The sequence below is a fragment of the Plutella xylostella genome, chromosome 8 (genome assembly GCF_932276165.1).
Source record: "Plutella xylostella chromosome 8, ilPluXylo3.1, whole genome shotgun sequence".
NCBI classification, from domain to species: domain Eukaryota; kingdom Metazoa; phylum Arthropoda; class Insecta; order Lepidoptera; family Plutellidae; genus Plutella; species Plutella xylostella.
The window spans coordinates 9,634,456-9,647,761 of NC_063988.1; the positions used below are offsets into that span (position 1 = coordinate 9,634,456).

At 38.6% G+C, this 13,306-nt stretch overlaps 1 protein-coding gene across 1 annotated transcript in view; it reads left to right on the top strand.

Annotated features, from left to right (window-relative positions):
* LOC105393378 (5-hydroxytryptamine receptor) overlaps nucleotides 1-13,306 on the top strand; it is a 73,893-nt gene that overhangs the window by 24,414 nt on the left and 36,173 nt on the right. Inside the window, exon 2 of the mRNA XM_038115340.2 lies at nucleotides 8,396-8,466. Within this exon, the coding sequence (XP_037971268.1) occupies nucleotides 8,421-8,466 (46 nt within the window). The 5' untranslated portion in view covers nucleotides 8,396-8,420. The remainder of the gene's footprint in view (nucleotides 1-8,395; nucleotides 8,467-13,306) is intronic.

Sequence of the window (13,306 nt, forward strand, 5' to 3'; positions counted from 1 at the left end):
CCTCCGGGGCATAGTTGAATTGACAGATAGTGGCAATTCAATAACCTTATTAATATTCTATCATTTATTTTATTTTTCACTGAAAAAATGTACACTTTCACATTGCTCGAACAAAATTTTGGTCCTTCAGAATCACATCAGTTAATGCTATTTATACGGAACCCAACGGACACTTTATTCCCTCACCTATCTAAAGCAATTGAATAAAAGATTCGCACACGGTCAATCTTTGCGAAGGCTGCGATAACAAACTACGGTCCGCCATGAGGCTTTCACGGACAAACTATGTAAATATAATACACTTGTCTACGCCAAAATAGGATATTGAAAGTTTTAATACCAAGTACGGTAAAAATAGTATGATATTTTTTTGCCATTGTAGCTACTTTATGGTATTAATTATGTGCCTCTTTTCTTTCACAATTGCTGATGAATTTTTTTTTTACTAAGTACCTACTCACGAGCCACGAAAAAGTCGTGGTGTATTTTAAATTGTACAGTAGACACGGAAGATCACGGGTTGATGAAAATGACAAGCACATCATCATCATCATCATCATCATCATCTCAGCCATAGGACGTCCACTGCTGAACATAGGCCTCCCCCAATGATTTCCACCTTGTCCGATCGGAGGCGGCCCGCATCCAGTGCTTCCCCGCGGACTTGACTATACAGTACAATAAAATTTATTCAGCGGTTTTTCATTTATTTAATTTATTAAGGTTTATTCACAGATAGTGTATTAGGTACATTCACACATACTTTTAAATAATAGGGCTAAATATACTACCTACTTAAGAATAAACATAGCATTCTTATCTAGTCTATCACCAACCTAATTATTTTAAGTACCTATATATATATTTTATTTATTTTCGGAAGATAACAAAATAAGTTTGAGTGCAAAGCCAGGCTTTAACCTAACTCCATCAGAAGTTGTTCTAGCTTAAACACCTTACGAACCAATTTAGCTGCTAAGTTAACATGCTGTAGTAACTTGAGTTTATTGTAACTTAAGCTCAGTTCGGAGGTAGTTTAAGCGAAGCATAAATTCTTAAACCCCGTTAGTTACTACCTTATAAGTTAACTTGTTTCCATTGAGTATAAAGCATATCTTACGAGCTGAACTCAGAGTCTAGAGCTCGGTATAGAGTCTGGACTTTTCTGTTGTGAAAATTCTAGGTAAGTCAGAATGTAATGGATGGTCAGCTGTTTTTTTTCAAATGCTTTTGTTCATCGTTTAAATAAATAAAAACTGATGAACGTAATTTTTAACAAACTACTCTCCAAACTTACTACCTCTACTACTATGTCACTGGAGAAGTTTAAAAATACGTTTTGGATACAATGTCCGTGCGGTAACTTTTACAGATGCAGAATTGGTGTAAAAAAAATTCATAGTCGCAACGCAACGATAGAGTGGCTGTTGCATAAATACTAGTTTAAATCCCACAATTTAAGGGCTTTTTTATTAAATTGAAGTAAACTCGTTGGAAATAGAAGGTTCTATAGTTACGACTTGAATCGGCGTTGTTTTATGTATTTATATAACCAGCCAGCGGTCAAAGAACCATCCGTGGATGTTGTCGAAACAAATAAAACGAAGTTAGAATTTATTTATTTCATTTATCTCGAGAGCGGGTTTCGAACAAGAGGGAAAGTATCAAGTGGCACTTAGTGGCATCTTTATTTTGTAACTGAAACCTTTAGGCTTTCTATTGAGTAGAAAAAAGGTCATATTTCTATTGAGTGTGTGTATGTACTTGAATGGGCATGAGTACCTTTTCCTTTTTAGGTTCAAAGTAATATTTTCAAAGTGGTTCTTCTTAGTTCTTACAGAAGTATCCAGGTTTCATTTCTTTTTCATCAAATTCTATTTTTGATGTCTTAAAAAAATGAAAATGCTTACTTTTTTGTGTCCAAAATAAGAACAAGTGCGCTGACAAAAGCAATGCTTAGCTATATCCCGATAGTCATGTCAACTATACATAGGGCCAAAGGTATATATAATCTTTTCGGTTAAGGAGTTATTTCATGCTATTGTCACTGGAATTTTTTCACTGCTCGCCAGTGCATTAACAATACGAGAATCACTGAGCCAAGGTTCCAACACGCTGTCACAGTGTGACTTCAGCGACCCGGTCGCACTCACATTGTGCTACTTCACGTGTTCCTCAAACGTGTGGCTCACACCTCGACAGCTCCTGCACATAAGAGTCACTTTACCCTAACATTTCTCACACTAGAATGCACTATCTTCTATTTTGCGAGGCAAGCGGCGACGTGACGCTTCTAGAAATTTCGTTACGGAAAATTTGTTTGTTGAGCTTGTTATTCATACTGTGATGTTTTATTTGAATTGGTTTTGTGGTCCGTAAAATGATTCATGAGGTTTTAAACTAAAGACCCTGGTCCAATATCAGGATCGATTGATTATTTCGCACCATTACTTACCCTGCGGCCTGCGATCGACGGCCATAGGTCCAACTCTACCCAATTTCACTGAAGAAACAACATGCCTGGTAGGTAATTAGGCGCAAGAGGGTTACTCTGTAATGTAGCAGCTCAGCAGGAGCTGGTCTGGATCACCGGGGAGCGACCCCTGGGCGAATCGACCTGCCTGGCCTCCCCCGAGAGTAGGGGTTGGGTGCTATATTGTAATGTGATACTTACCCTTATGACTAACGTCCTTAGTGCTTAGGGCTGGTACCTACCTAATAACTCTCTCTTAACGTGTACCGGGAAGCGGTCTTAGACTAGCTCAGCTTGACGCCGGCCTCTGAAGGAGTGCCTGGTCGTCTGGGGGATCTACAATGACCGTGAAGCGGTCCTAACTATCCTGATCTTGATCCTGAGGCCCCTGGAGGGAAATAACCTCGGTAGGTGTACGGGGTGAGAATTAATAATGCCGATTAATTAGTGTAACACAATTCAGGCGGCACTGGACCCGCTTTATTTACAATCAGGTTAACTTATGTATCTATGGTACTTACAGCTTATGTACTTAACATTAACACACTACACAAATGCACAAATACTTATCACGGTTATTGATATTTATATTGGTCGGGCCCTGAAGGGGCCTACGCGGATGTTCCTATCTTAATAAAGGGAAGGAATACAGGGTACAGGAGGTCGGGCGAATACCGGTGGTACGTGTGGACTTGTTCCAGGATTTGTGGAGTGTATTTGTGTTGGTAAGAACGTGTGGCTGAGGGCCGGTGTGTGTTCAGCGATTGTATAGTTCGGTACACGGCCGCTTTAAACTAGGCGACCCAGGCGTCCGTGTATTCCGGGGAACCTCGATCCGCTAGTAGGCGACCCACAGCGTAGGGAGGACGGTGTAGTGAGAATAGTGTGCGTGAACAGATACTTAGATAGATATAGGTGCGGGGAAGGATATCGGGGACGGACTGATCACTCGCCGGAGCAGGAGGTGACGAATGGTGGTTGCGCGGCGGTCCGGCGGCTATTTATAGGCGGGTCGCCCCGCGCCCCTTGTATTCTCCGGAGTCGCCTGTGTGGTGCCCCACCTCGACTCGCGGGCGCTCTTGTGGCCTCGGTATGTGGGTAGGTGCGGTGGACGGTTTGGTAACGGCTCGTTACAACTCTATACTGAGGAAAACGAACAAGATCTGTTGCCATATTAGCAAGTTTAATACAACGAACGGAATAAGCTATAGATCGCATCGAGTGACATGCTTTTGGAGTAGCCTACGTTCAGTGAACAGTACCCGTATCATGAAAATTCGAGCTAACGAATAGAATCGAATGCGAGTGCGACTATTGTCAACTTGACAGCACTTTCGAACACTTTTTACCTTTCGAATGAGTTTCGAAAAGAATGACCACAGAGTACATAATATTATTCTGACAATTACCTATGGAATGATAGCTGTCAAACTTTCGCAAATCTATACACCGCCATTTTGTTGTTGACAGGTTGACAGCACTTTCGAATAGACTATCGAATAGAATATGCTGCGGTTTTTCGTGATACGGGTACTGCTAATGGTGTAGTTCGAATAAAGAATTTTTATCTTTATCTTTTTATCTAGTCATGTGATGAGTACAACAAGATAGAGTCACGGCTCGCGCAGCAGCGCTCTGAAACTTAGTTTCTCGTCATATAGAGTGACCCCCCAGTTCCCGGATCGATCAAGAAGTGTTGATCCAGGCGCAACGGCCCATCTCAACTGCCAATAACAATACATAATCTAGAAGACCAATTCTGGGTCCAGTTAGCTATTTTGAAACACTTCATGAAATCAGTCTTATTTATTATACATAAAAACATTAAGATGCACTAGTTGTTTTATATTGTATTGTTTGTTGCTACACCTTATTTTTGTTTTAATTGTTGATTTAGTATAAATCTGTATACAATAGGGGGTACGCTTATAGCCGTGTGTCGGGCCCAAACTGGACCCAGTAGAGTATTACATCTGTGTTTAAAAATAAAATGTAAGCGTACGGAAATCAAACCGGAGACCTTCGATAATCAGTCTACTAACCAGTGCTTTTTGGCCTTGGAGGTAGGTATATGGTGAGGCACGGGTGGATTATGTTAAAATGTGTTACTCGGTCGCCTTCGTCTATATCAGTCGCACTAAGAAGAGAGGATCTCTTATATCAATCCTAACTAATATTATAAATGCGAAAGTAACTGTGTCTGTCTGTCAGTCTGTCTGTCTGTCTGTCTGTTACTCTTTCACGCCAAAACTACTGAACGGATTTGAATGAAATTTGATATACATATGGTTTAGACTCTGGGAAAGAACATAGGCTACTTTTTATCCCGGAATTCCCACGAGAAAACTTTTTAAGGCGAAGCGAAGCGCGCGGGAACAGCTAGTCGTTAATAAATACCAGATGTTTGCTATATAGTTTTTCTATCATGAACCGAAGTGTTCTAGCTTCTACATTCTCGAGCCAGCTTTAGCTTGATAGCGGAAGTTTCCCACATACCTGAAACGGACCGTAAAGCAAGGTTCATCAACCTTATTATGATAAATACGGAGGTCTGCTGTGGCGTTGATTAATTGTTATTTGACCGGCCGATGCTAAACAACATGTGTTGGTGAATTCTGCCCATGACATATTTGAAATGATGAAACGTGCAATACATCATCAGTCTGTGACGCAGGCTACCCATTTAGTTTATTTACTTCTATGCTAAAACCATTCTCCATTATATTTTATTTTTTAAGTTTCATTCACATTTACTGTTTCAGGATATGAAATCCTATGTACGCGGTCAGCTGCATAAGTAGCTATACACTTCTGTACCTTGTCAAACTGACGAACTAGGCGGTTTCAGATTGACAAGGTACAAAAGTGTATAGCTACTTTACAAGCTACTTATGCAGCTGACTGTACAGTATGTATAAACTTAAAGGAGTGACTATTTTCTATGGCAATGCCACTCTACGAATATTCTCATAATGTATGTGTGGACTTATTCTGGAGGAAGTTACATTTGACAGTACCTGTGTTCATCGGTGCACAGATGCATACATAAATCTCATAACACCCCATTTTCGCAGAGAGTTAATAAACAGATACAACAATGGATGTCCCGCCCCGCTGTATCCGCAGAATACATTATGTAGTCAGATTACAAGGGTTTTTATGTTCTTTTTGATGTGCGGGTCCCATCCCGCCTGACCTCTGACCTTTCACTCGTAACGAGAGACCAACGGACTACCGGCGGAGCAACCACACGACTCTAGTGCTCGCAGTGTGCTGTGGAGATAGCTTTGTTCAGGGCATCAGGAGCACCCATGGACAGTCAGAAATAGAAAGAAATAGAAATCATTTATTTGACACCTAGCAAAAAAAAAGAAAAAACAAAAATACATTAACTTTCAAAAACAGCTAAGTATATATAAAGAGAACTTAAGTAATAATTAAATTAAACAAAAAAACCGGCCAAGTGCGAGTCGGGCTCGCGCACAAAGGGTTCCGTAGCAGCAAAATTACAGTTAAATCAACCTATCTCAAAAACTATAAGAGATACTTTGATCAAACCAAAAATCGTTGAAAGAGTTAATTAGCATGCATCACCTCTATTTTTTTTAGAATTTTATACCCCGTAGTTATAAAAATAGAGGGGGGGGACATACTTTTTACGACTTTGAGAGCTGATATCTCAAAAACCGTTCACTTTAAGAAAAATGTTTTTTAGAAAACTTTATATCATTTTAAAAGACCTTTCCATTGATACCCCACACGGGTATGTACATCGAAAAAAAAAAATTTCATCCCTCAGTTACATGTATGGGGGGCCCCACCCCCAATTCTTTTTTTTACTATTTAGTGTCATATTTTTGTAGCGGTTCATACAACACATATTCCCATCAAATTTCATCACTGTAGTACTTATAGTTTCCGAGTAAATCGGCTGTGACAGACGGACAGACGGACAGACGGACAGACGGACATGACGAAACTATAAGGGTTCCGTTTTTGCCATTTTGGCTACGGAACCCTGAAAAATTGGGGCCATTTGGTGTCGACATTTTGTAAGTGCTGCTTTGTCATTGCTCGTGCGTGTATTATACAAGTCAGATACGTGAAATGATCTATGATCGTGATGATATCTCGGTAAATTTATCGCAAATTTATTTTGTGTTAAATGTACCTAACTAAATATTCTTTTTGTCTATTTAATCACTGCTCAGTCACGATAAAACCTCGACTATGACCAGTAGAACAGAACACAGACTACTTTACAGGTGCTCATTTATTTATATTGAAAAACACTGAAACCTGGCTTCGGGTGATAGGATTCATGAATACAGATTGGCTGAAATGGCTAGCTATTTCGTTTATCCTCAGAGTGGATGCTGTAGGCATATTTTTTATTCGAGATCCTTTTAGAGTACCGTACAACAGGCTTAGAAGAAAATAAATGATTTGTTTATTTAGAACTAAGATTACTAGAGCACTAGGTACAAACGTGCGAACTCAGTCATATAAAATATATCTGAACAGTGGACTGTATAGCCGGCGATTCGGTAATCAAAGTGTCTGTTAAAAGTACTTAAAAGGCATACAGTCATCTGAACAGTAGTAGGTATATTGCCTACTTGTATAGCTGGGAAGTCGGCAATCAAAGTAACCGTCAGCAACGTCAAAGGTATGAGATATTTAGTTTCTCTAGCATCCAGATGGGGAGCTGAAATTGTTTATTAATTCACACTTGATTAGGTACAACTGCAAAATTCTGAGAAGCTGCGACCCACCTTCTACTCGAATACAAATTAAATTTCATTTTGTTTAAACAAACGCATACTCCAGCATTTCGTTACAGTAAAATTATTTTCTTCATTTTATTATTCCCCGGAAAATGAAAGTGCGGTTTTCGTATCCGAAGCGAAATGGCTCTCATTTATTACTGTGCAAATGCAATAAAAGTGATGACATTTAATAATACAACAGATACAATTTGTGCATGAATTGTTTGTTTATGCTGGCCGGGTTCAATGTTTCCGCGTAATTATTTAAATGAAAGTGTAGGTTGTAATGTTTCAAACGAATTGAATTGGTGGGGACCGGTTAATTGGAAGTCGTTTTCGCATTATTTTGACGACCAAGTTCTCTCTAGACCACAAACAAACGGGTAAAAGCGACAGTGACGGCCCTTGTTTTATTGGTGCAAACATAAAAAGAACGGAAAATAAGCAACTATCTAAAATACCTTACATGGGTAATCCATGTAAGGTATTTTAGATGGTTGCTTATTGGAACAAGGGAAAACATCATAAGATTCGTTACTTCGACTAACAATCGTTTACCCTTCACTACACAAGATAATTTCTATCGCTTTTCCGCCATTCATGAGTATTTTCAGTGAAATCCTGCAGTGGTCAGCACACAAATAAATCTAAATCCCAGACTAATTGCTGCCAATTTAGGGCAAAATACTGTGGTCTTTTTTCGGCGGGAAATTAATGGTTCATCATTATTCGTTGACTGAATTCAAATTTGTAAAATTTCCGAAACTTATTTAAATGTTTCGGCTCACATTCGCCGTAGTCGTAGTGTAAGGGAATGTTAGAGAAAATAATGAAAGTGAGTTCTATATATATGGGCTATATTATGTTAAAATTATTGTTACGATTTGGGTTTTTGTGTTCCTACCTGTTATGTTACAATGTGTAAATAATGAATAAATAAATAATGCTTAGGTTTATTGGCGCTGTAATACCCCCGAATTCACTTTATACTCGAAGTTCCACTATCTTTGTTACCTGTACAGATATGTATTAGGTACTTACAGTTACAAAATCATAAAGATATAGTAAAACATGCAATTTAACATTCATCAAAGTTTGTCATTTCCATAAAATCCGTCCAACTTCTATTAATTGAATGTATATTTTGTTGCAGGAGGGAGGGCGAGCGGCGACCGATCATGAATGGATCCGATTTCAACACCACAGGGCTCAATGGCTCTACATGTAAGTAGTTTCATTACTCAACTAAAAAACCGGAACATTACATTGTACAGGTATTTGGCCACCTTCAACTAGAAACCTAGCACGGCCAGCACTATAAGCTATGACACGCGTAGAAACACGAAAATAAGCGCTGCTAATATACTCGCAGCATATGCTGAGCCGGGGGAACTTTTTGGCGCGCCACCAACGCATGGTACCTGTGCAGAACTGAATAATTGTATACGATACTTAATCTCTGAAACTTAGTTTTTTTCCAGAAAAGAGTGATGAAATAAGCTCTATATGCCTATCGAAAGTTGCTTTCTTGCATCTAAAATGAATGATGACAAATTTCAAGATCTTAATTCATTCTTGAACCAACAAACCGCCCGATGATATTTTAACCTTGTAATTCAGGTGAGCTAATCTTTATTGCCACACAAAATTTTAGAAGAAGAATTAGGTAGTTTCTTCTACTATGTCATACATGTTTTTATCTTTACTTTCCTTGTATTCGTAATAAATAGCACATTTACCTCGGGTGAAACCCCTATGGAGTCCCCGAGGCTTGGTTTGGCGCCTGAGAGTAGCGGCTTTCATCCCTAGGGTATCAATGTAATTTATTTCTTTCTTTTGTATCCTTCCCCATAGTGACCGATCTAAACCGATTAACAAAGCGCATAGTATGCTGGGGTTCATAGTTAGGTCGTCAAAAGGCTTTAAAAATCCTCACAGCTTCATCTATCTCTACAATGCCATTGTCCGCAGCACGCTTGAGTATGGCTCTACTATATGGTCACCAAATTACGAGATACACTCCAAAAGGATTGAAGGTGTGCAAAGAAAAATGCAAAGGATTGTAAGTCACAAATCGGGCTATGGCCGTAGCTTGTCATCCTATAATGAAAGAATGACAACATTTAATGTAACGCCCCTTTATATTCGTCGGAAACAGCATGATATAATAAACCTTCACAAAATTATACATTCCTTTATAAACTCTCCCAACTTGATCTCCTTAATAAGATTTAACGCAAAACCCAACCTCCGTCATCCTAAACCATTCCATATCCAAAGTTGTAACAATAATATATCTTTTTTCAATCCAATTGTAAGAATGTGCCGTCTGTATAATGACTTTGCCTGCTCTAAAGATTGTATGTTGATGTCTTCGATCCAAGAGTATATAAATTTAAAACGCTAGTTCGAAGCTTAAAACTTGAATAATTACTTGTATAATATAGATTTACTATTATTTAATTTTGTATAAGCATTGCTGCTGTATACTTATAAACATGTGTTAGCTTAAGATTTTCATGATGTGTATACATACCTAGGTAGTTAATCTAGTTCTTAATTTTATATATGAATACCTCTTCTCATGTTACGATTAATTGCTGTTTTGTGTACCATATTGTTCAATAAAATAAAATAAAATAAACGCGCCACCCTGTTTATCCAATTAGGCACCACTTCGGTTGAGCTAATTATCAGTTTGAGTTCTCTAGTCATTCAACAAGAAGCCGTAGGTAATCGATTAATTGTATGCCTAGGTTTCGAATAATTATACCGATTAATTAACCATTGCTCGTCTTCACACACTGAATCGATGTTAATTCAGGCTTGCTCGGATAATTATCTGTAGATATATGGAGTTGCAGATAATTGTCAGATGACTGCAACATAATGCCTAGGTACCTTGGAGTAACGATATACACACTAGATGGTGTGTCACCCTTTGGAACAAGTTACCACTAGATATAAGACAAACTAAGTCTATAGATCTTTTTAAATCTAAAGTTCGTCTCCACTACCTCCAAGAGCAGAACATTCTGCCTAACTGATCCCTATCTGTGTGATGATGATGATGATAGTAATTTTAAGTTTATGTATGTATTTATGTGTACAAGCTGTTTTCGAGAGTTATTACGAATCGTCTCGAGCAAAGACTCCAGCAGAGCCACCCGAACAAGCCGGGTTCCGAAAATGCTATAGTACACACGGCACCTCCAAATGGTTGGCAGGGCACACAAACGTAGTGTATGTGTGCACACTAACGTGGTCTATGTGTGCAATAAAGCAGAAATCGGTAAATACACCAGTAACAAACCACACACACACACACAACAGCACAAACGAGTTTGCGCGTAGGCAAACGCCCTTACACCAGCTGTGACATAAAAATATCAACCGGTCGAGTAAGTCAAATAGTTATAAAATTGACTTGAAGCAAAATTTCACAACTTGTAGCTATACTCTTCGTAGCTCATTGGTAGTATGTTAGACTTATGAAACATAGGTCGTGAGTTCGAGTCCACTGATGGGTATTTTTATTTTACTTTATTTAAATTTAGCGTTAATTTAAACGCTGTTGAGTATAAAATAAATTTATTTGAAATTGACAAATGACTACAAGCTGCATAGCTGTCGACTATTTCTCTTCGCTAAAAATATATGATTCGTTCTTCATTTGAGAAGTAAAACCATTCTACCCTCATACAATATGAATAAACGAAATTAGTTTTTAGTTTTAGTGACAATTCACCTCTGCGTCTGCATAGTGATTCACTTTGTGATTTGTCAATTTATAATTAATTTATCTTCGCAGTCACTATGGAAAGTCATTTGACCATGTTCAAAAAGGCGGAGATAATTGTATTCTATGAACAAAATATTACAATTAGTGAAATCGCAAGACGTTTAACGGTAAGTAACATAGAATTGTAAATATTTTATTTGACTGTTAGAATATTTGTATTTGTATAAGCTAAGTATTTGTTTTTTTTGTTTGCAGAGGAGAACTGTTCAATTATGGGTTCACCGATACGCAGATTCGGGACAGTAGTCGTCTATACGGATGCATCACCACGCCATCGAGAAATCGTAGCTGCACATAGCGCTGATCCGTTCTGCAGCACCCGTTCTACGGCCACAACACATAATCTATCCCTACAAACCGTACGGGTTCACTTGCGTGCTGCAGGGTTGCGGTGTCGGAGGCCGACGAAGAAAATTGCTCTAACCGATCAGCATCGTCGAAACAGAGTGCGTTTTGCGACTGACTATTTTAAACTTTGATTGGTGCAACAATGTGGTGATATTTAGTGATGAAAAGTCCTTTAAGTCAGACAAGGATGGATGGTAAGATATTATGGCAAAAAAGTGGTGAAAATTATAGTTATTGGGGTTAGCTCAGTAATTTTTAGTTTTCCATTTGTATAAGATTTTAGTTATTTTGTTAAATACTTATTATTATTTACAATTATGGGTAAGCCAATGTGTTAATGATGTTATTGTTACTGAGGTTGGAATAAGTTATCTTATTTCTAGCTAATTAACATGTTGATTCATATAACTAATGACTTGCCTATTTACTTTAGTAAAACAGCCAGTCCATCCTTTTCTGATGTTTATTATGATTTAAAACTGTAAATTGAAAATTTTCCTTATTAATATAAACTACAACTATGTTTTAAAACGAAAAACAACAAAAACGTAACATCCTTAATGTTTATGTTACGGCAAGAATAAATTTTGTAATTTTAACACTTAATAACTTGTTTCATTTACTTTCTGTGTTGCTTTTATTCGTATATACTACAATACTATTATTAGCCATATTAAAAAATAAACTAAATCTATAAAAAAAAAAAAAGGAATTTTGCAAGTTCACAGGGATTTGAACCACCATACCGATTATTGTAAATCTACTATCATACCAACTAAGCCATTCAATCTATTACAATGCATTGCAAAATTTTGCTTCATATCATAAAAACAATGAATCATTGTCACTGGCACAACTACATGCTTACAATATCCGTGTGTGGGTTGCCCAGAACTAAATAATTACGTCGACGTCGCTGACACACACATACACTACCTACGTTAGTGTGCCCTGCCAACCATTTAACGTTGCCGTGTGTACCATAGATCATATACACACGCTTCGGCAGGTTATACAGAAGACCGAGGAGTATAATCTACCTTTATGTCTAGCGTTTGTGGACTATGAGAAAGCCTTTGATTCTATTGAGCTCTGGGCGATGCTTCAATCCCTTCAGCGGTGCCATATAGACTATCGCTATATCGAGGTGTTGAGATGTATGTACAATGCTGCCACAATGTCAGGTCGATTACACGAACATAGCACAAAACCGATCCAGTTGCAAAGGGGCGTGAGACAGGGAGATGTTATTTCTCCGAAACTGTTCACCTGTGCACTGGAAAATGTTTTTAAGCTTGTAGAGTGGAAAAGACTGGGCATTAACGTTAATGGCGAATATATCTCTCATCTACGATTTGCTGATGACATAGTTATTATGGCGGAAACGCTGGAGGAGTTAGGTGAAATGCTCACAGACCTCAATGATGCCTCTAAACAAGTTGGGCTGAAAATGAACATGGACAAGACAAAGGTCATGTCGAACGAACATGTTTCATCATCGCCCGTAACTGTAGGAGGTGTCACCATCGAAGTTGTCGATCAGTATCCCTACCTAGGACAAGTGATCCGATTAGGTAAATCCAACTTCGATAAAGAGGTAGCTCGTAGAATCCAACTCGGATGGGCAGCGTTCGGGAAATTACGACACATCTTCACTGAAAACATACCTCAGTGTCTGAAAACAAAAGTTTTCAATCAGTGCGTGTTGCCAGTGATGACTTACGGAGCCGAGACGTGCTTCACCAAAGGGCTTATCCACAAGCTCAGAGTTGCTCAGCGTGCTATGGAAATGAAGAAATCCGCAGGAGAACTAAAGTTACCGACATAGCCAAAAGGATTAGCACGCTGAAGTGGCAATGGGCTGGCCACGTAGCCCGCAGAGCCGACGACCGCTGGAGTACCAAGTTTCTGGAG